The following is a 23,677-nucleotide window of genomic DNA, read 5'->3' as shown; positions in this document are numbered from 1 at the left end:
ACATTTTTGTGTGAGGAAATGTGTTTTCTCCTGTGAAGTGTTAATTCAAAAACATCTTGTGCGTTTGCTCGTCAGAGTTAACTGTTTAGTATAAAAAGACAATTGATTTTAATTGACATTTATTTTTTAATTCTTGTTTTGAACATGTGATTGTTCAAATGGTACGCAAAGCAAGTATTTTCTTGAGATTGACATGGTAAGCAAGGTTAGCAAGCAATACTCTTTTAAAAGCATGGCGGTTTGACAAATATGCACATTTTCTGTGGACAACAAAGCAACAGGTAATTTTTAGATAGTAGATGATTTTCTGAATAGATTTAAGCTTTTCATACTGAGTGTAACTGAAGTATTGAAATGTTATCTGGATGCAGATTAGTATCTTCAAAAAATGTCCTCTATTCCTAGCAATCAAATTCATATTCATTCTTTAAAAAAAAGAAATCTCTCAATGATTTCCTTTTGACAAAAGATACCAAATTGATGTTTTCTGCGATATTTAACAAAATGCATCCATTTTGTGTATATTTTGACTTAAATTTGATCCTAAAACCCTTTAATACTGTTTCATATTTTCATATCATTTAGGGATATACAAACATTTCCATACAAGAAAATACGAATATACAGTACATATTCTCCTCAACTTCATAGACAAAACACTAAAAAATATGGTTTATAAGTCTCTCTAGATACCTCATCAAAGAGGAATCACAAATATGCGTGAAACAGTACATTCAAATAACATTTAGGCATCTTGGCTTATGCAGATTTGTTTCAGGATCAACAACAAAGTCACACAAGCAGCAGTAGCAAGTGTATATGCTGTCACAATAAACAAACAAGTTTGAGCATTGAAAATTCTCTTACGTAAAACAGCTGCAAATTGACGATCAGTGTCCATCTTGGTTTTATTTTACTCATTGTTCGCAAACTCCCCTGCCTCCCAGCGCAAAGCCATGGCACTTTTACGTCGGCCTCCAGCATAGGTTTCAAGAAACTATTGAGAGGACAATAAAAGTGATTTTCATTTACATTCATACATATATACATATATATACATACATATACTTACTCGATGATCACAAGCCAAAGCTGAACGATCCATTCTGCATGTTTTCATTGGAGATGAAGGGGATGATTTACATTTAATTGGCACATCATCTGAAATTATATTGAAAACCAATAATGAACAGATCTTTTCTGACAACTTTTTCTGACATGCATGTGTTTTGCAGTCTCAGTGATATAGTCATTACCATGATCAATGGAATAAAAACTTCTGTCTGTATTTTTCTGTTGGCATGCAGTACCTGTAAACGATGAGCTGTCCAAACGATTTGGAGACATCAGGAAGTGATCCTTTGAGTAAACACTGGCCCTTTGACGCTTCAGTTCCTCTTCTCGCTGCTTCACCATCTTAATCTCCTCATCAACGAGAGATATCGTACTCCTGGACCGCAGCTTAAAAAACGGGTTGTTGAGAAACATCTTCTCCTGGGTTTCCTCAGAAGCAGAATTCAAGTTGAACTCAGATGCACTTCGAATGATGAGGTTTGATGTCTCCAGAATGATGAGATTAGGGGTATCTTCAGGTCTCCAGTCAGCAGATTTGGAGGACACCATCTTTCCATGTCGTGGACTTGGAGGGAAAGGCTCTGGCTCGAGGACGATAACGCTGTTGGTGGCCAAGTCTAGTTTCTGTGAGCTTTTGGATGGTGAGGATGTAATGGTGAAAGAAGGCATCATGCTGATGAGAGATTTGGATATACTACTATCGTCATCCTGGTCATCAAACATCTTCCTTTTCTCATCGACTTCTTGGCATAGTTTTCCAGGGTTCAAGCTGGCAGATCTCACCCTCATCTGTACGCAGTCACTGGAGTACGATTTTGACATTCCCCTCTCACGCCTCAGGTTGTCCTCACGCTCCATGGTCAGGCGAATCTCTTTCTCAATTGGAGTCTCTGGGTCTTCAAACTGCGATCTATAACTAGAGTCGTCCAGACCTGAATCCTCAGAGCAAGGGCTAAACTGGGTGTGCGCATAGTCCTCTGCAAGCGACAAGCTCTCAAGGTCCCTCTTGGGCCGGTCGATGTTGCGGACAGGCGTATACATGAAACTGTGACTACCTTGGCAGGTGCCAGATCGAGTTGTTGGTGTGCTTGGATGGTGTGTCAAGTTTTTCGTTTGCTCTTCGATCTCTAGCCACTGTTGGCGAGCAACTTTGAAATCCACATGTTCAGTACTGACGTTCTCGCTTTTCATTTCCTGAATCACACAATAATCTTTCGGCACCTTTTTGCCGGAGTCGGATTTGACGGAATCGAATGAATTGCTCTTGTGGGTTGCAGAGCCTCGTCCAAGATCCTCATCATCTTCGGAAATCTTGGACAAGCCGTGGAAAAGTGTGGATGAATTGTAAGATATATCTTGCGGTTGCTGATCTGGGTCATTCCCTGGTTGTTCTAGCACTTCTTCTTCCACAGGAACCTCCTGCTCTTCAGTTTCCTTTGAAACTTCCTCAGTATTCAGAACTTCTGTTTTTTGAATAAAGAGTTCTTGTGCGCTCAGCTCAAGGCTGTCAAGGTAGGAATCATCATCTTCCTTATTGATGGAGGAAGAGAAGAAGCACCTCCATTTATCATCGGTTTCGCTGTCTGACGACGCTGCAGCTATTTCGACACGAAGACACTCGTCTATTTCGTCTGGGTCGTGACAGGACTCTGTGGAGACGTCTGACAGAACTTCTTCTCGGATGTAGTGCTCAAGGATGGTTTCTTCTGGCTCCTCACATCCAAAACTTTCTAAGATGGCTTCATGTGAGTCTATACCCAATGGGTCTAACATATCTGCATCGTCAACATCATCTGTTTGAGGTGCGATGTTCTCCAACGGTTCCTGTCTCAGCGAATCTTGCCTCTTATGTGTGACGTCATTTTCATACATGCTCTCAGCACTTGATGGAGTGTCGGATATCGAAGAGGTAATTGACTCATTGCGATAAAGTTCTTCTTGAGTGTCCTCCAAGACAAGCGCCTCTTTTGGACTGCAAACGTCTTCCAGATCATCAGCCTTGGTCTCCGTAGGAGGTAAGCCTGCTAAAATGTCGGCCACAACTTTTGTACTAATGGACTCTAAAACATCAGCATCATGACAAACTTGTTCATCTATGATTCCTGCGTCCTTGCTCTCAGGTAACTCAGTCTCCAGGACTTCCATTTCACAGTCAATTATGTTTGCTGTGCCGGAGTTTTCACTTGTCTCCATGGTTACAGGCTCAGACAGGGACTTCAGCTCTGTATGCTCTGGATTCTCAGGATGAGAAGAACCTGCAATCTCTTCCAGTCTGTCCACCTCTTCAAGCTCACTCGTAGCTCCCTGCAAGAGAAAAATACGACAAATAAATTCAAAAGCAGCAAGAGGAATCTCATTTCCCTAATCACCAAGACATTCACAGCATATCAAAGCTAAATTTGCACCCACTCATGTTTAGTACCGATCTTATGTAATACTAAATTTGTACGTTTTTCAGGGCTGATTCTTATATAGGAAACTTCCCGAGCTTGAGCTGACGTAGCTAAAAGTAATATTCCTGGCAGGAGGTTGAAAAACTTGCTTCACTTAACAACTTTTACAAATAAAGTAAAACCACTAAAATACATCAGGAATGGTGGTATATGAATGTATTCTATACTGAGTAATTGAATTCCGGTTCTTTAATGGTTCCATTAACGATTTATTTGAATTTGAGGGAAAAATCCAATTCTGTTGTTAACGGAATAGTTCACCCAAAAATGAAATTTCTGTCATCTTTTACTCCCCCTCAAGTTGTTCGAATCCTGTATGAGTTTCTTTATTCTGTTGAACACAAAAGAAGATATTTTGAAGAATGTTGGTAACCAGACAGTTGACGGTAGCCATTGACTTACGTAGTATTTATTTTTTTCCTACAATGGAAGTCAATGGGGCCCATCAACTATTTGGTTACCAGCATTCTTCAAATGATCTTCTTTTGTGTTCAACAGAAGAAATAAACTCATACAGGAACAACTTGAGGGTGAAGGGTGAACTATATCAACCTTCATTTTTGGGTGAACTAGCCCTTTAATAAATTGTAAATAAGGAAAAAAAAGAGGTGTCAGATTGAATTATTCTTTTATTTTATAAAATACCACTGAAAAATAATGTGTATCTTTAACTACACATTGTCTTAAACATAATGTTGTTCTTAGACATGATTAAATTAATGACTTGCTGTTCAGTAAATGAATGAGAATAATTGTGAAACTGCTTCAACTGATTTATAAGTTTTTCTCATGGTTTTTCTGTATCTTAACCCTTAAGAACTGCTAATAAGAGTAATTTGCTGAGTGATTTGACTTCACTGACCGCGTTGTATACGTATTGATTCACCAAAATGTTCCGGCTCATATGAATCATTAGCTCGGGACTTCACATATCGTGCTGTATGTGATTCACTAAAAAGACTCATTCGTTTTGCACTGAAATGTCGGACACTTCCGAGTATTCTGAATTGGCAAAACATACGCTATAACCGTTAATGGAACCGAACGTTATCAATATCATTCCGTCCTGGTCTTAAAGGGATATTTCACCTCAAAATAAAAATTCTATCATTTTACTCACCTCAAGTTATTCCAAACCTGTATGAAATGAATTTCATTATTCTGACGAATACAAAGGTAGATATTTTGCCGAATGTAAACGACTTGAGGGTGAGTAAATGATGACAGAATTGTCATTTTTGGGTCAACTATCTCTTCAATAGGACCTTCTGAAAGAGAACAGATGCGAATCTAGTGTGAGAAAGCTTAGCGGCCTATTTAATGTAAAGAACGACTGGTAAGAAATAGTATTCAGAGTGAATAACCTCAGATAGTTTACTGCAGCCGCTTTTTCAGGTAAGAATTGAGATCAAATAATGACAGATTTTTATTTCTTTTTTTAGGCTGAGATGAAAAATTGCGACAGAAGCACTGCTTAACGTCCAGCAACGCCTGATTATGAAAGGCACCATGTTGTTGTTGTAATTGCACAGCACTTAAAAAACCAGGTTAGTCACAAGCATTAGTTTCACTCTGCACAGAAATTCTTACCTTTTGAACTGACTCTCCCAAATTGCACCTTGTTACATCTGTTTAACACATTTTATAGTGTGAACGTTATTTTTAAAATGTTTGAAATTCACCCGGGCTTCCTTATGTAAAATATGCAACATTTATTCCCTATAGGCTATTAGATTATTCCAGGGTTTAAGAAGAAAGTGAAATCACTTGTTTAATTACAGTGAATTATTTCACAAAAATGGGTTATAGTAGGCAGAAATAAGTAGACTCATTATATAAGACTGCAGAACTGGCTCTTATTCATGTCCTGTATTTAATCAGCAGCATAGGCTCTGGATCAGACAGGAAAAGAAAGAAATCTTCTGAAAGATTACACCCTCATAGACTGCCACTGCACTGACCACAGGGTTTCTTATATTGTATACTGAGAGAGCATTTTATATGAGAATTAACAATCAATCACACATTGCATGTCCTTATTTGTCTTGTCTTGTCTTGTTGATGCGCCACTGCAGAGCGTTTGATCACGGCAGCGTGGTTTGTTTACATGGATTTTTCTGATCTCATTCGTACCAAGTGCCAAAGTGATGTGTGATCTAACGCTCAAACACTTTCTGACAGACTAAATCAGCTGCCATGGGGATTAGAAAAGGGATTTTTTCTCTCTCACAACATCAAAACCACAATTACACACTTGAATGTTGAACATAACACAATATCAGTACAATATGGGGGTTGTGTTGAAATCAAAATCTATAAATTGACAGCACCATTCATAGATTATATAAGTTCACTTTGGCTTGAAATACTTTAGTCGTCTAGCTGTTCCTTGATGTCTGTTTGGTACAATTACCAGCACTGCACGAAAGTCTCCCACAATCATTCAAAACTCAAGCGGCATGCTAATGCGACCACTAAAAACAGTCAAAATTATGTGAAATTACCATCCACTTCAGCGCCTGCCCATTTCACCCCAATCAAGCTACACAAAAGGCACAAAGCCTCATGAAAATGACAAGCGGTAAAGTGTTGACTACCATAGCAACACCCCCCTACCCAGCTCCTCCTCTAGCAGCTCAGCTTGTGAGAAAACTTCAACGCTCTCGCACCCTCTCCGTCTCAGCATTTGTGTCATGACAATCTGTAATCCATAAATTATTCAGTGACAATAACATTTGCATTGAAGGCAGACGGAGGTACCAGCGTGTCCCAATACCTACCGTGAGCTTTAGAAACAGGAGCCAGAAGGAGATCATCCTCACTTTGCCAAGAAAATCTTCCTGGTGAAACCTGCATGCACTCAGGGCTTGAGTAAATAGTTTGTGGATGCATGGATAGGAAGTGAACTTGCTCTGATATGGGAGTTATTGGCAGAAATGCCATTGCGAGTTGGTCTGATGTTACTGATGTTGGCATGAGTGGTCACCTCAGGGCATCTCAACTCTGATTTGCCGCTCCAGTGTTTTTGCATTAACAGCTGCAGTTTTGGCTGACTGATCAATGGCTTGTCAATGAGGTCGATGGGTTTCCTTAAATTAAAGTTATGTCATAGGGGATTGTGGCATAGTTTGTGCAGAGATTTCACTAATAAATATAATCAAGGTATATATTTTGTAGGTAACTGGTAACAAGGTAACTGTTTCGGTATCTATAGGCTGTGTGCAGCATTGTGTGAGCAAAGGCCATTAAAGAAGAACATTTCATGCTCAAGGTTGTTCTATTCAGAATGAAATAATAACCTGTGTGGAGCATCACAGTAACAGGTGCTGGGGGGCCAGAGCGTAGGTGGCCATTCAGATGCATGTGACTGAGCACTGAGCCTTTGGAAATGGGAAGGCGATGTTCTCGGGTGATAAAAATCACTATGCGGCATGAGAGCATTGCAGAATAAGACACAAACGTCTCGAAGGGAGAATTTTGTAGAGATTCATCAGTTTGAATGAAATTATTTAGAGAAGCTGCTTGTACAAATAGTTTTTAATACAACAAGAGAATAAATATATATTAAAAAATATACAAATATAAATATACAAAAATGAAGTTCAGATATTACTTCAGACCTTTACCAAATAGTAACAATATATATACACACACACATGTATATATGTATGTATGTATATATAATATGTAAATACACACCGGTCAAAAGTTTGGAGACATTTTGAAAGAAGTCTCTTATGCTCATCAAGCCTGCATTTACTTGATCAAAAATACAGAAAAAAACAGTAATATTGTGAAATATTATTACAATTTAAAATAATGATTTTCTATTTTAATATACTTTAAAATATAATTTATTTATGTGATGCAAAGCTGATGCAATGTCACATGATCATTCTAATATGCAGATTTATTATCGATGTTGAAAACAGTTGTGCTGCTTAATGTTTTTATAACCTGTGATACTTTTTTTCAGGATTCTTTGATGAATAAAAAGTTTAAAAATAACTTTTTATTCTATTTCTATTTAAAATAGAAATCTTGTATAACAATATTACATTACCATTCAAAAGTTTGGGATCAGTCATTTTGTTTTCTTTCATTTTTTGAAAGAAATTAATACTTTTATTCAGCAAGAATGTGTTAAATTGATAAAATGTGAGTTATGATTTATATTGTTAGAAAAGATTGTTTTATATATACAGTATATATATATATATATATATATATATATATATATATATATATATATATATATATATATATATATATATATATTAATACTAAAGAAATTAATAAAAGAAATTAATACTTTTATTCAGCAAGAATGTTAAAAAGTGTTACTTAAGATTTATATTGTTTGAAAAGATTGTTATATATATATATATATATATATATACACACACATTTAGACTTCAAAAATGATTATATGATAATATATTTAGAAAATATATGAACGCAAACTATATCTGTTATCATTTAAATATTTTTTAGAAATACAATTATATGATTTTATATACATGTTGTATATACATTTTTATATTTATTTACTTGGTCAAGGTGTTTATTATTATTATTATTATTATTAATACAATATAATCAAGAGAATAATCCATTATAATATGTGAAATTTGGTGATTATGCATTCTTGAATTTTCAAGTATTATAACTGGTTTCAATCAATTAAAAGAACATACCTGATTTGAAATTCTAAACCAAGCCATTATGAAAACTGTATATTATGAGTACATACAGGCTGCATAGAAAGTGTTACCCATATTTTTGCTGACATATTAATAGCAGTTCATGTGTCAGCTCTCTGCTCTTCTCTGCATTAATGGGAGGGTGAAATGGACCAGGAGACATTCTCATCTGTAATCAGTTCCAAAGAGGATCCATCTCTGTCTCACATTCACCCTAGGCACACACACACACACACACGCCTCCACTCACCCACGCAGACTCTTTAATTCACTCTAAAACACACTCACACACCCACACACACATTCAGCTGAGAAGCCCAGTGCTGATGCTGTCTGACAACATCTCAGATCTCGTATTCCACGTTTTCTGAAGTGCTCGAGGTTTGTACAAGCAGCCTGGGATTAATTAAACTTTCACAGCTTCTGTTCTTCATGTTGTTCCATCTTCACGCTTCAGGTTTAAATTAGAGAGGACGTTGATGAATTTTGAAGCCCAAAATAATGAGTTTTATTGATATGACTGACATTTTTAATTCATAATGCTTTAAAGATGCACATCATGGATGTCATTAAAGCCAGATTACAAAAATGTAACAATATACATATTATCAAGTATCAATGCAATCTCACTTCTCACATTTATGATGCAACAATATTAAGTTTGACATAAAATACAGTAAATGTTTCAGTCGGAAAAGCAGACAGAAACCTATCACCCCATGCAAGCGCACACACTCTCACACTCTTGTTTGCAGCAAATCAAGTCTCTTTAGACCACGTTAGCACAAACCCAATGAGTTCAGCATCTGTTTGTCAGAGCATCTCAACAATATCACATTCTTTACAGCACCACTGAAAAATGCATAACAGCAATCCAGCACAAACTACATGTAAAACCAACAGCATGACACCTAAACAAGTTCATTCACCCCATATATTTTCATTAAGTAGAAGTCTGACCATTTATAAAGTTCTCTGTGTCCTACCTTGTTGTGATATGAGCAGACGGAGGACAGGGAACGTGCTCAGCGATTCTGTCTTGGCTGAAGCTCTGCTTCTCTGTAACCACAGAGACTGTGACTTACTCTGAATGTGCCAGAAACAGCCAATAGCTGAGCAGCCTCAGCCGTTCCGACACGCGCACTCAGTTTCACAAGGAATTTCTTAAAAGCTTTCTGTCAATCAAGCATATTCTCAAGGTTTCATGTAATTGGTTTCTCATCTTTAGAGAATATGACGTAATATGGTTCATTACAATCCTCTCAAAAACCTGCCCTTTGCTCTGATGCAGTGATAAAGTTTAAGATCAAGTGACTTAGTTTAATGTGTTTAAACACTTGTCACTTCTTTTCATTTTGATGTGTGTCATGTAAACATACATTAGACTGGCAAAAATAATATTCTTAATCAGTATTTTTGTCTTGTTTATTGTAAAAAATATCAAAGCAGGATAAATTTACAAATTCACTAAATGCGTAACATTAAAACTTGTTTTGAGAGAATATATCGAATTTAATTCGGGGTTTTTTTTAACCCACACTAGTTCTTTTTCTTGTTCTACAACTCAATAATTCATTTTGTTAGATTGATGTTTTTTTGCCAGAAAGTGCCTTAATATATTTAGCAATTGTGGTAAATAAAAAAATTAAAGTAAATGTATAATATTTTAAGATTTTTTTTTTTTTTTTTTTTTTTGCTGGAAAATATGACAGCAATGCTGATTATGAAAATAACATTTGGAGTGTGAATGTTGGCAAGATAGGCTAAAACTCAGTTTGTTTAATGTAATATTATTTATAATACATCAATTAAGTCACCTTACATAAAACTTTGCCCGTGCAAAGGGAGGTTTTGGGAGGGGACAGAAACAATGGTAACACTTTACAATAAGGTTTCATAACATTAGTTATAAATAACATTAGCATTTTCAGCATTTATTAATCTTAGTTAATGTCCATTTCAACATTTACTAATACATGATTGAAATCTAAAGTTGTATTTGTTAAAATTAGTTAATGCACGGTGAACAAACAATAACTGATGTATTTTTTATTAACTAACATTAACAAATATTAATAAATACGGTAACAAATGAATTGCTCACTGTTAGTTCATGTTAGTTAATACATTAACTAATGTTAACAAATGAGACCTTATTGTAAAGTGTTACCAAAAAAATCACTTTGATAAAAAAAAAAAATAAAAAAAAAACTTTACCAAAAAGCTAAATAAATTACATAACAGTCAACTGAAAAACATTATGTACAACATGATGGCACTCAAATATGATTCATGTCATAAGCAGGTTTTTTTTTTTTTTTTTTTTTTTTTTTCAGATCAGTCTCTCAGTCCTTTCCATCCTCATCAGCAAGTACAAGCTGCCGACATTGTAATCTTGCTTTGAAGAGCTTACATGTATTTCTCAGCTGAGACATTTCATTGGCAGTGCTGTGGAGAAGACAGTAAGAATATTAATATTAATATTATTCTGCATGCAGTTGCTTAGATAGATTAGTTAGTTTCAACCCCAATCAAAATCCAGTTCAATCCAATCAATCAATGAAATCAATGGATTTGTCTGCGATCTGTCAATAGAGAGGATGATGGGATTGCAGTTAGCACATTTACCCTGCACTGGCGCGCCAAAATGAGGGGATGACAAAACAGAGAAAACAATGAATATGCCGAACATCGCAGGTTTTAGCATTCATTTTGCACCTTACGTAACGCAAGCCAAGGATTATTACATAACTGTCTTTTTGGCTGATGTTATGAAAGACCTTTTGAACAGACACAATGTCTTAAAAGCAACCAAGGGCAAAGTGCTCAATTATAGCTGATGGACGGGAACGGTGCATTACTCTGGAGGAGAGAAAAAAATACTATGCTAATTCACACATTAGCTGTCGGAAACGGCTGAACCTATAATGAAACAAAATAAAGAAATGAATAGCATGTCCTAAAGATATCTAAAAGCCATTATGTTTTATCAGCCATTGCACACATTCACCATGGTAACCACAGTCTCCGCCACAGAAATTGTTACTACGATAAAGGAATATGGGATTTCCTTTCTGATTCCTTCTGTAATTTTATTGTATTTTAATTATTTTTGACAGTGTCAGTGATGTCTTAAAAGTACCAGATTTTTGAACTAGCTCATATGTTTGCTTGTGTTTTTTTTTTGTCATTAACTGTTTACCGTGGTACATATTTTGTAAGGAAAGTTTTGCCACTAAAGTTTGATTAGCAATCTTGTTATATTACTCCAAAATGTCCCAAAAAAAGTATGACAACAGCAAGTTAATGTCAAAGCAGAATTGATTTTATTATTCATATAAAAACAAGACAGTTGTTATAAGACAAACAATAAGTTTAATTTCATGCACGCCATGCATTTGTGTTATTTAATATTATTATTAGTAGTAGTATATAATATTATTACTACATGTGTGGATGCTCCAAACACATTGCAGCATATTTCAGTTGATTATAAACATTCAAGTCTATTATTTTTAGTAGTCTTGCTGCCGGATATTTCTTTGCATTCTTAAAGTTACAGTAAGGTTCGACATCAGTTAAAACATTACGTATCATGAACTAAACTAAACTGTTTTAAAGAAATTATTAATCTAGGTTAATGTGAATGTATACATATTTTATTGATAGCTTCTGTTTATTCTTTAAACATTTACTAACGTTAATTTATATTTATATACTTAAAATGTGGAAAGTAACATTAACCAAGATTAATAAATGCTATAAAAGTGGATGTTCATGATAACTGATGCATTAAAAGGAATAGTTCACTCAAAACTGAATATTCTGTCATCCTTTTACTCAACCTTATGTCGTTCTAAACCTGTATGACTTTCTTTCTTCTGTCGAACACAATAGAAGATATTTAAAAGAACAAAACAACATTGGAGTCCACTGACTTCCATTGTCAAGACATTTTCTAAAATATCTTCAAGTAAACAAAGGCCCGTTCACACCAAGGACGATAACTATAATAATAACTATGAGAATAGAGTCCAATCACTTTTTAGAAAGATTTTTTTTCCCAGCTGATAAACAAAGACATTAACAGCCAATCAAAATCCTTTCTGCTTTAAAGAGCTTGAGCAATTAAAGTGGCAGCTATGAAATAAGTGCACAACAATATTGTGCGTTGCTGTGGATGCTATTATTATCGTTATTGGTGTGAACGGGCCTTAAATGATGACAGAATTTTCATTGTTGGGTGAACTCTCCCTTATATGAAACCTCATTGTAAAGTACATTTACATATCAAACACATGTAAGGAACTAAGAAATGTTATTGGAAACCAAAGTGTCTCCTCAATCTTCGAATGGTACCTGTGGCTATCGGGTCTTCAGTTTCATTTCCAAACGTGTGTCTTCCAGAGCCGGAGGTTCTGATGGCAGCAGGCCTGATCTCAGAGCGGTACACTACACTGTTGGGTTTGAAGATCTTGCTGTGGTAGCCCAGAGGGTGGTACGACAAAGGAGCTTCATCATCATCATCATCATCACCAATAACTACCAGTTCAGCCTGGATTCCTTCATCTTCCTCATCGGATTCAGCATTCTGATAACCCATGAAGATCATGGTAACAGGCTCACCAGATTCCACCTCGGGTGGGAGTAAGCTCACAAAGTTGAGACTAGAGTCTTCCTTCGGATTCAGAGGGGAATACCGTCCGAATCCCAGCCCGGAGTCTGCCGTTGGAGTTATCCGAAGCTGTTCCTCACACTCCTGTATGGGAGAAGATCCCGGGCTGATCCTGGTTATGTCGCTGTATTCATTGTTAGCATATGGTCCATTTTGAGCTGGTTGGTTGGTTTCCAAATACTGGTTGGTTTTAGTGGTTGGAATGTAAAGAGCTTCTTGTTTGGTAAACTTCTCAGCCTGAAAAGGACTCTGGTTCTTGTTGGGCATCTGAAGGCCAAGAAGACTGATGTAACCTCTTTCTGTCTTCTGAGGGGTTGTAGGTCGACTGAATGGGCTTGAAAACACAGGTTCATGGTATTCCACATCTGATGGGACTTTCTTCTCCGAGGCTTTCATCAGAAGTTCCTCTACTTCAAGAGGGCTCATCTCGTTCATGTCATTCTGGGAGTCCTGGCCATCAGGTGGCAAGGCGTAGACAGATTTCCGCCCATCTTCAAAGAGTTTGATGCCTTGCTGTTGGAGATCCAGAGGTGCGATGGAGGTCGTGGAGAGGATGTGACTCTCACCGGTGCGGAGATCTTTTTCCACACTGATCTTCATGGTGTATGTAGCTGAAAGGAAAGAAAAGCGTTAAACACAAACCACTGCGAATCAAATCATGAGATTCAAAAAAACAAACAAGAATTGAACCATCATTTAAATAAATGTATATAAAAAAAAATATTAGCAAAAAACAAAGACTTAAATATATCTAAAACACAAAAGATTTAAAATACATTACCATTCAAAAGTTTGTGATCGGTAAGATTTTTTATGTTTTTGTAAGATTTTTTAAAATGTTTTTGAAAGAAGTCTCTCATGTTCACCAAGGCTGCATTTATTTGAAAAAAAAATATAGTAAAAACAGTAATATTGTGATGACAATTTAAAATAATATAATATAGAATATTTTATAATGTAATATTTTAAAATAAAATTGAATCCTGTGATGGCAAAGCTGAATTTTCAGCATCATTACTCCAGTCTTCAGTGTCACATGATCTTTCTGATTATCGTAAATGTTGAAAACAGTTGTGCTGATTAACATTTTTGTGAAAACCGTGATAAATTGTTTCAGGATTCTTTGATGAATGCATCCTTACTGACACCAAACCTTTGAACGGTAGTGTATTTGGTGGAAGAAGTATTCTATTTATTATAATTAATATGCTTGAAAATACCCCTTACCTGTGGTAAAAACACAGTAACACATGGCCTCTTGAGGCTTATTGCTTTAATAAAAAAAATCGTGATCTTGCAATCTGTATCTATATACAATATCCTGTTCAGTGTTCAGATGGTGATAACTTGATTTTATAATTCTATGTCATGCCCATAATTACAGTCATGGAAACCATCTTTTTCATGTTTGAAAATGAAAAATGAAAGACAGCATTTACCTTGAATTGCTATAATTACAGAAGTGGACAGTTTGATGACATGTTTGCACTGTCTAAACAAAATATTCAGGAAATCCTGAATTATATCAGCAAATAGTTGCCTTGCGTTGTACCTTTTTTCTCCTGCTCTTCATCAGTTTTGTGTTTCCCTGGTGTGACCCTTCTCCTCCTAGTTGTGGGAGTATAGCTCTTCGGGACATCAGGTATAGCAGTGTAGATGTATTGGACTGGCTCTGTAGGAAGCAACATAAATGTCTGTTGAGGAAGTGTCAAGGGAAAACTGCATTACAAATAGCAATATAGGAAAAAGAAGAAATTTATTTACCTGGGAGGATATTTGCGTTTACTTCCTGTGGGGAAATACAGTAGTTTGCGCAGTACCAAAACCAGATTTGATTGAAGATATAAAACAAAACCAAGTTTCACACAAATCACATGAGGTCACATATCACGCAAACAGATCCTTTTCTCACAGCACCAACTGGCATCAAACAATTTTATCTTGACGTCAATTTGAAACCGAGGGGAATCTTCACAGCATGTTGCATTGTAGTGATTTCCCTAGTTCCCAACTCAAAAGCGGATCCAATTTAGCGGCTCGGTGTTGTAATAAGCGGTAAGGAGTCTCCAGGCCTTTTAAAGTGATTATACAAGCAATACCTTTATGATGTCCTCTGGAGTTTTCTCCACCTCCTTCAGTTGTTTCAGAAGAATCTCCTCTTTTGCAGAAATCTCCAGCTCTTGAGTCTCCAGAGCCGCAATCTCCAGCTCTATTCTGCAAAGACGCAGGGAATGTTGCTACGTTTCTTTCACTAAAAGCCAGTAATCAGGTCAAAAACACAGCTAAAAATGGGTGAGTCAGCCTTTAGTCATTTCAGTCCCAAGTTATGGAACTCTCTTCTTGACAAACTACAAGCAATCGACTCACTATGCAAGTCTCTCAAAACACATTTGATCACTAGGGTCTTTCTTTGATTTATTTTATTGTTGTCTGTTGTTTTAAAATCTTATCTCTATTATGTGTGTGTATGTCTTTCTTTTCTGTGAATGCACACATGTATTTATGATCTGTAAAGCACTTTAAAAGGTGCTATATAAATAAAGGTGCTTTACTTATATAATTTAGCTTATTTTTCAATTAAGTTATATGTAGATGAAATAATGCAACATAATATTTTTACTTAAATGCGAGGTTCACCCAAAAATGAAAATTGTGTCATGATTTCATCACCTTCATATCGATCCAAATCGGACTTTATTTATTCTGTAGAACACAAAAGAAGATACTTTGAAAATGTTTTAAATGGTTTTGTCCACACAATGAAACTCAAAGAGGTCCAAAACACTGAATACAACCTACTTTCATAGTATGGACAAAAAAAAAAAACTAAAAAAAACATTGTTCTTCTTTTGTGTTTCACAGAAAAAATAAAAGTCATATAAATAAAGTCATAAAAGTTTTGTTCTACATGAGGATGAGGAAATGATGACAGAATTAATTTTTTGGGGTAAACTATGCCTTTAATTTTTGTAGTACAAACCACTTCAATTTGTATATATATATATATATATATATATATATATATATATATATATATATATATATATATGTGTGTGTGTGTGTGTGTGTGTGTGTGTGTGTGTGTGTGTTATATTTATATATTGCATAGGGATTGTACAAAAGCATTTCAGAATAACACTAAAAAAGATGCATTGTACATAAATATAATATAATAGAATAAAAAAGATTTAAACAAAACAAGTAGCTCCGTTTTCTTTTGAACGAGAGCTTCACCATTATTGCACATCATCCATATATGTAATCTAATTCAGTAGTTTATTTTATTTTTTATTTTATTTCATATATATATATATATATATATATATATATATAGTAACAAATGTATAAAAAATTGTTTTAGCCCTTTTTGAAGTAACCTGATTTCATGAAAATCACTCTATATAATGGCACCTCCTTGTGTAATGTTTCGGTATTGTTCAACCTTTAACATTCCCTAGGCCTATGGCATGTGCAGAGAGCTGATGATATCAAAAAATGAGTTTTTAGTTTCAGAATCCTCATTTATGTTTTGAGCGGGGCCATGAACCTATACGCCAAGATAACTTACATGACATGACCAGCCACCTCTGTCCTGTGATTGTGGAGATTTTCATCTGATTGCTTTTTTTGCTCTTAATCCAACTGGTTTAAACTGCAGCCATCATATTGAAGAGTCTATTTGAGAACGCTCTTTGGAGATTTGAGTCCTTTAAATCAACCTTAACAACTTCTTGAAAGCAAACTTCCATTCCATCTAAATAAAGCTCCACATGGAGAAACCAGGCAGAGAGTGTTTCACGGATATACTGTATTGCAGCTTATGGTAACTTAAAGGAGAACTCCGGTCATTTTTAACATTGAGCTCATTTTTTTGTAAATTTGGAGTGCTGTCAGTACAGAGAACAACGTCAAAAATCGGTGTTGCCTACACCGTGTTATCCTCTTTAAAATTTGCACCCTGTTGACTTCAATGGGGCAAGTTTTAAACCTGCTTTTAGCCTCTTAACATCCTTGATGTGTCATTACAAGTGCACAGCTAATGTGAGTGATTCCTTCAGAGTGAACACGGTGAATCTGACTGCAGTAGATGTGAAAGATATGAATAAAAATGATGTTTATTCAGCCAGCGCACATACCTGTATTTACATCCTGTTTTCGGCTGAAGTCCACAGTAGTCAATTGTCGAGTTCACGCGCATAGGTTTAGTTACCTATGATCACACGCGTGAACTCGACAATCGACTACTGTGGACTTCGACCGAAAACAGGATGTAAATACAGGTATGTGCGCTGGCTGAATAAACATCATTTTTATTCATATCTTTCACATCTACTGCAGTCAGATTCACCGTGTTCACTCTGAAGGAATCACTCAACATGGCTGGGCACTTGTAATGACACATCAAGGATGTTAAGAGGCTAAAAGCAGGTTTAAAACTTGCCCCATTTAAGTCAATAACAGAGGATAACACGGTGTAGGCAACACCGATTTTTGTCATTGTTCTCTGTACTGACAGCACTCCAAATTTACAAAAAAATTAGCAAAAACAATTATCAATGTTAAAAATGACCGGAGTTCTCCTTTAAGAGCGGTTCATTTTCTATCTCTGAAAAAGATTTTTCCTCAGTTATTTTGTCCTTTTGTTGTGTTAGTCATGCGCCAGGTATGACCTCCTGCATAATGATTGTTGTTTTTTTTCCAGACAAAGCTTGTCGTAAGTCAGCAGGCTCTCACTGCCAAGACGGGTTGTGTAAGTAGACAGTTTATGTAATACTGTGAGTGAGGTCTATCTGTCTGAACCTTGGCTAACACTGAAAGCCCATCACAGTGGTTAAACAGGAATAATCCAATTGCTTAGTTCTCACAATCAGGAAGTTGAGAACCTTGCAAACCATTAGTGATAGAGTACAAACTTTTTTTCACTTTTTATTTGTAGAGAGTACCTGTCGATATTGCTCTGCAGGAGTTTAGTCTTTTGATGAAAATCTTCAGTCTGGGCCTTCACAGATTCTTGCTCCTCTTCGCTCAGGGTGCTCAATCCATCCATCAGCCATTGTTCTCGTAGAGTTTTTTTCTGTTTGTGCAAAGAAAGCAACACAGCATGTTGTATCAAGATAATTGACTTTTTTTCTTTACATTACAGTGTTGTAAATTAATATAATAAAATCACAAAATGCAAACACAATCTGTTGCAAATTATAATATAATGATCATTAGACTATTTGAATTCTTACTGGAATATGTTTTAATAATAATAAATTCTGTATTCTTAAATATTTAATATATATATATTTAATTACATAACACATACCTTTAGATATTGTAGCTTTAATTTCTCTTCTTCAGTGTTCCTTCGTTTCTTTTCTATCTCCTCTCGAATTTTTCTTTTGTCCTAATGAGAAAACAGAGTCATACTATGTAAAGTAAAATAAGATCCTAAACCTTTTTAAGTTTCACCTTGACCCCATACTCTTTTGTTGTTTCACGTCTTGCTATTAACACAAGCATGCATAGGGAGAGAACTAATATAGTCTTTTTGAGAGGGAGGCTTTGCAGCATTATTTTTAACTCTCTAATAAACTATGACTTCATATATAAAATGAACAGCTCAAAGGCTGTGTGTGGACAGAAATAACACATGGACAGATATCTCCATATATGCTCTGAATGTTCTTTGATGGAGTTCACATACTGACAGAAACTGATATACATGGATTAATCTCTCTGATTTGTTGTCTGGCCATTAACTCTTTCGCCGCCATTGACGGAATTTTCTAGCTTTTCTAGTTATACGGTAGGGGGCGCTATAACACATCTTCTTAAAGAGTTCTGAATCTCCAGATCAAAACACATGCAAAAAAGAAGCACAAAACACGTGATAAAAGCATTGCTTTGTAGTCTTAAAAAAAAGAATGAGATTTTCTCAGTTTTAAGTTCAAAATGTTGCTTTTTTAAATGAAACTTACTCGCATTCAAGTGTTCAAAAAGCTCGAATAAAACGTAATGTTTGTTTGTTTAAAAGTAGAGACTCTGTTCTTTATTTTGATATATTGCATGTTCAGATATTCATACAAAAATTCTGGGGGCCATCAAAATTGAGAAAATTATCAAAAATGCTGCCGGTGGCTGGCAAGTTGGGAAAAAAAATCCTGGCAGGGAAAAAGTTAATGGTTGTGTGGTTCATATCATCAAGGCCACAAAAAGTATTAAGACTATAATGCTGGGATTAAGTGCTTTTATTTAAATGACACACTAAAAACTCTCACCTTATCAAGGTTACCAGACACAACGGAGAAAAATTAATCTGTTATATACATGTTTCAAACACCCTGAAAGTTTTTGTGATTACCAACTTGACACCAAAGCCAAATAACAATACATAATGTGATAATATTTCCCTTGCCAATATAAAACCTCGATTCTCTGTTCCACAAAACCAAAAAGAACAGCCTGATACTCACTGTTATAGCCTGCAGTCTCTCTCGCAGCAGGGTTTCCTCCTCCATTATGCTCCTGACACAGAAAGAGAGAGAGAGCGAGAGAGAGAGAGAGAGAGAGAGAGAGAGAGAGAGAGAGAGATAAACAACCTATTCTCACTAACAACCCTCCGTCAATGTCTGTCTAGAAGACTAAGAACAGGTTGGTAACAAGCTTTGATTGGCACATGTGGGTTGGCATGAGAGAAGTTTGGGTAGGGGGAGACTTGATGGTGGGCGTCAAACCTGGAGGAAAGGAAGGAAGAGTTGTTGGGGGCTCTTTCACCCACTATCTCTCTGCCTGAAGGATGAATGAGCAGATAAAAGATGAAAGATGTACAAAAGGGTGTGTGTGTGTGTGTGTGTGTGTGTCGGTTGTTGCTATCCATGATGTGCTACCTAAGCATAACTTCCATAGCTAGCATGTCACTCTTTGACACTTCATGCGTCAGATATCTCCACGTGGAGTGCTTTGCCCATGGGACAGAGTAACATAATGTCTCATGTCAATAAATAATAGATAAATAGCCTGACATTACAACCTGGGGTCATTTAGCTTCCACTTAACAGAAGAGGTTGCGTTAAGTGCGACTTCTGATGACGTAGTATGTAAAAATATATATTAAAGGTAGACTGTGTAATTGCTGCACCAAATAATAATAAAAAATAGTGCCATCAAAAGAAATTGCAAAAGAAATTTTACATTTCCTGAAGAAAATGGTACTTGTGTGTGCAGATGTAGCCGCTATGATGCTAAAGTGTTGTAGGTGGTTGCCAGGGAGTTGCTACGACATTGCTATGATGTCTTGGAGTCTTTTAGAACATGGATATTCTTGTATTTGCTAGATGATTAAAAGAGCCCTCCTAAAATAGCATTACTTTTTATTATTCTAATAATAATATTATTATTTAAATTAGCAAACACAACTATGGTTTCCGAACAGGTTTCCCTATTGCCAAATCTTTCTCTGCACAATAAAATGTAAAAGGACAAAGTAATTTCAGCTTTATATAATCTCTGGTGCATGATATCAATTTATCAAGTTTATTTATCAAGAGATGGAGCTGAGCACATTGAGACAAACCATTTCTGTAAATATCTGCTTTGTATTTGTTCAGTCCAGTATTGATGTCATGTATCTTGAATTTCATTCAAGGCCATTTCTCAGATGTTTGGACTTGCAAAGCAAAAGTTGTTGGGTTAAGAATAGCCCACTGAAGACAGACCTCATCCCCTTTGTACAGAAATAAACACATGGTCAGCAAGATATACACTCTGTTGTCACAGGTGGACTGCAAGGTTAAATGGCATTCAGATAACGACATGTGGTTATGAAACACACGTGAATGACCGAACCCTCTGAGGCCCTGTGATCTGCTCAGAAACACAGGTGTGATATAAAATGTCACCCCCAAAAGTTTTTTTTTTCCTATGTTAACATATTTCCTATTGATACAGGACGTTTTGGTGAGGAATATTGAAATATTTATTACTAGGCGAGTAATTTCCATTTTGCATTTTTTTCAAAATACAATTTAAGTAATCAAAGCTAATTTATAGGAAGAAGTACTATAATAACAATAACAATAAAAAAAATCTATAGTAGATACTGGATATTTTTTATTTTTCTAAAATTGAAAAGTTGATGGTCAACTTTTAGGAGTACATTAGCATATATGGCTGGCTTCAAAGCTAACACATGTGGGCTAAAAGTCACACTTTTAGATTTCATGGGGCCAAATCCTTCACAAACTTGAAAAAACGCTATATTTCCTGGTTGTGCCCCTCTCTCCCTGGTTGAAATGTGACCTATGCTCCATCTGACAGGTGAAGAGTTCAAACAGTAGAAAGCCCATTGCGACATGGACGGAGTGTGCTAAGCGTTGTCACATGTGGCCTTTGGTTTAAAATGTCAGGCTTGTCTCTTTCTTAAAAACAAACAGTCCTGAAAATGTGTGTTGTCTCAGATGAGGATCCATCTGACATCAATGTGACTAACATCCTGCACTAAGTGTATGATTGCACCCATCCTCTCTGCCTGGTGACTGTCCACATTACTGACACCCTTGACGCTATCTAACAAATAGATCTACAACAAAGCAAACAAGCACTATTTTGTTTTTAAATCGAAATGCAGTTAGTGACCTTAACACATGAAGTCAGTTTCCCTGTAGATTCTCAAATGAACCGAGAACTCACAAACAAAACTGACATTTCCCCTGATGACCCATCATGCCTTTAAATGTCTCACCGCTTAACAAGATGCCTCACTAATTTAAGATGCAGATTAAGTAGTATGGCAGAGAGAGATGCATTTACAGATATTAGTGCATCAGGTTTTGTTAGAATGTGCAATCAGAGACGTCCCTGTCCTCACATACCCTTTCAGAACTTAGAAAAGAAATTAGCATTAGAATGAATTGGTATACTTAGAACCAAATAAATATTTTGGATTAAAGCTTAGCCAAACAGACAGTCAATTAATGCACTTAATAAAAGAGATTATTTTTTTAAACAAACATTAAATAAAGTATATACAGCAACTGCTTTCTGCTTTTTAACAAATACTCTACATGGTATTTTGGACATAGTACCATGGTAAATAGTGTGTTTTTCTGGACAAGGACAAGAATTACGCTACTAATTAAAAGTTAGGACACACCAACTAATTTAACTTTATTATTAGGCTAAGTAATCAAAGCTCTAAATAACAAATTGAAGAATGGGAAGTAAAATAAATTTCATGAATATTTTAAATTAGTCTAAAATTGAAAAGTTGATTGCCGACGTTCAGGAGTACACAATCATGGCATCAAAGCTAACAGATTCAGTATATGGCTAAAAGTCACAATTTTTTAAATAAAATAAAAGGCATACTGTCTTCTTTTTTACTCTCTTTGTCTAGGCAGGTGGTGCTGGGGAGGAGGAGGGCTAAAATAAAAATTTGCATAGCAGGCAGACTTAAGGCCTGTTCACACCGGGACGAATTTCGCGCGCGATATTCGCCGACGTTTAACGCCTCGTGACTAAACAAAGGGCGCCAATGTGAGTGTGCACACCGGCGCGAAAAACGGCATTTTTTAAAAAACGCCTCGGGTTCGTTTTTTTGGTTTGACGCACACGTCAAAAACTATCCGACCAATGAGATTGACTCTTTTGTTCACGTGTCTGGAGCTTCTGAAGTTACAGTAAAACACAACTTGGGGGCGCTCAAACACAAAACGGTCTTGCCGAGCACACATACGTAACGGCGAAGAAGATATACACCAAGTAACGTCTACACTGCCGGGAAGAAATAAGACGAGGAAGATGCAAGGCAAGATGAATGTAGAGCTGCTGGTCTCGTTGGTGTCGGAACATAAAGAACTATATGACAAACGCGACAGCGACTACAAAAATCTTGATAAAAGAGAACTGTTATGGAGTGGTTTCTGTTTTACATTAAGCACCATCTAATGTCAGGGAATGAATTTGCATGTTCACTCGGCTCATCGTCAGCGAAAATCGCTTGGGTGTGAACACAAAAAACGCGTTGAAAAACGCTGGCGAATAACGCGCGCCGATATTCGTCCCGGTGTGTAGGGCCCTTTAATGTATTCATTTTGGATGCATCGTGGTTATAAATGCTAGTAGGAATGAATACGTGAAATCGATTGGCTGTGGAAGTTACGTTGAAACAACCAATCAGAATGTAAATAGAGTTTCAAGGCTGAACTATTCATTATTAAGATCAATGTAAGATCCATTATAAGCTGGGTTTCCATCCAAACATAAAAGGAATCTTTTCAAAGTTAGCAAAAAAACAAAATTCAAACAAATGTGAATAGGTGCGTTTCCATCAAGTTGTTTGAGTGGATGACAAATAAAACACCATCAGCGGAAACAGCCGATTAGTCACGAGGGTTTAATGTTCGCTACGTCAAAATGTATTCGGTAAATGCATTTTCATCTCCCATGATTCGCATTAACTCTTTTTCGCACAAGTCAAAAACCACATCAAGTGAGCATAAAAACTTTTTTGCAAATTTTTTTTTCAGAAGTTTGGGGTTTCCATCACTTGTTTCTGATGCGATACTTCAAAATGAGCATAAAAACAGGGTGATGGAAACATACTGTCAAATAAGAGCTACAGCTCGCTTAATTGACATGATGAAAGCCTTAGTTTCATTCATGGTAAAATAATGAGCTCACAGTCAGGTTAGTTGTAGTATTGTAGTTATACAGGGCGGGTCAGGAAACTGATGTTCACCTGTGTTTAATCTGACCTCTTTCTCTGTCCTCGCTCTAAAAATACC

The 23,677-nt window shown here is 36.1% G+C and overlaps 2 protein-coding genes across 4 annotated transcripts in view; both read right to left on the bottom strand.

Moving 5' to 3' along the window:
• Positions 1-115: 115 nt before the first annotated feature.
• Positions 116-23,677, bottom strand: part of palmdb (palmdelphin b) — a 145,694-nt gene continuing 122,132 nt past the window's right edge. Inside the window, exons 3-9 of one of the 2 annotated variants that reach the window (XM_079863363.1) lie at positions 19,367-19,418; positions 18,217-18,297; positions 17,849-17,979; positions 15,005-15,119; positions 1,311-3,378; positions 1,073-1,161; positions 116-997 (exon numbers count right to left, since the gene is read on the bottom strand). In XM_079863363.1, coding sequence (XP_079719489.1) covers positions 914-997; positions 1,073-1,161; positions 1,311-3,378; positions 15,005-15,119; positions 17,849-17,979; positions 18,217-18,297; positions 19,367-19,411 — 2,613 coding nt within the window. In that variant the 5' untranslated portion in view covers positions 19,412-19,418 and the 3' untranslated portion in view covers positions 116-913. Of the gene's footprint in view, positions 998-1,072; positions 1,162-1,310; positions 3,379-9,216; positions 10,642-15,004; positions 15,120-17,848; positions 17,980-18,216; positions 18,298-19,366; positions 19,419-23,677 lie in introns of those variants that run through there. The other variant, XM_079863364.1, reaches the window with a different exon arrangement.
• LOC307153754 (palmdelphin-like) lies at positions 10,685-14,990 on the bottom strand. 2 transcript variants are annotated; one of them, XM_079863386.1, is made up of 3 exons: positions 14,670-14,990; positions 14,458-14,577; positions 10,685-13,516 (listed from the first exon to the last, which is right to left on the bottom strand). In XM_079863386.1, the coding sequence occupies exon 3, from the start codon at positions 13,503-13,505 to the stop codon at positions 12,549-12,551; it is 957 nt and encodes a 318-aa protein (XP_079719512.1). In that variant the 5' UTR covers positions 13,506-13,516; positions 14,458-14,577; positions 14,670-14,990; the 3' UTR covers positions 10,685-12,548. The 2 variants fall into 2 exon arrangements, with proteins under 2 accessions (XP_079719512.1, XP_079719511.1); XM_079863385.1 differs by having other exon boundaries at positions 14,458-14,990.

The sequence above is a fragment of the Squalius cephalus genome, assembly GCF_949319135.1.
Source record: "Squalius cephalus genome assembly, chromosome: 25".
NCBI classification, from domain to species: domain Eukaryota; kingdom Metazoa; phylum Chordata; class Actinopteri; order Cypriniformes; family Leuciscidae; genus Squalius; species Squalius cephalus.
Note: the sequence above shows the minus strand (reverse complement) of the source record. Positions and strands in the feature narration are given on the sequence as shown.

What these genes read in the sequence shown, in the direction of transcription:
- LOC307153754 (XM_079863385.1), bottom strand. Translation starts at nt 14,593, where the DNA reads ATGTTGCTTCCTACAGAGCCAGTCCAATACATCTACACTGCTATACCT. An exon ending in TGAAGAGCAGGAGAAAAAAG is followed by an intron (nt 13,517 to 14,457) that starts GTACAACGCAAG and finishes CTTTCCTTTCAG; the next exon opens with CTACATACACCATGAAGATC.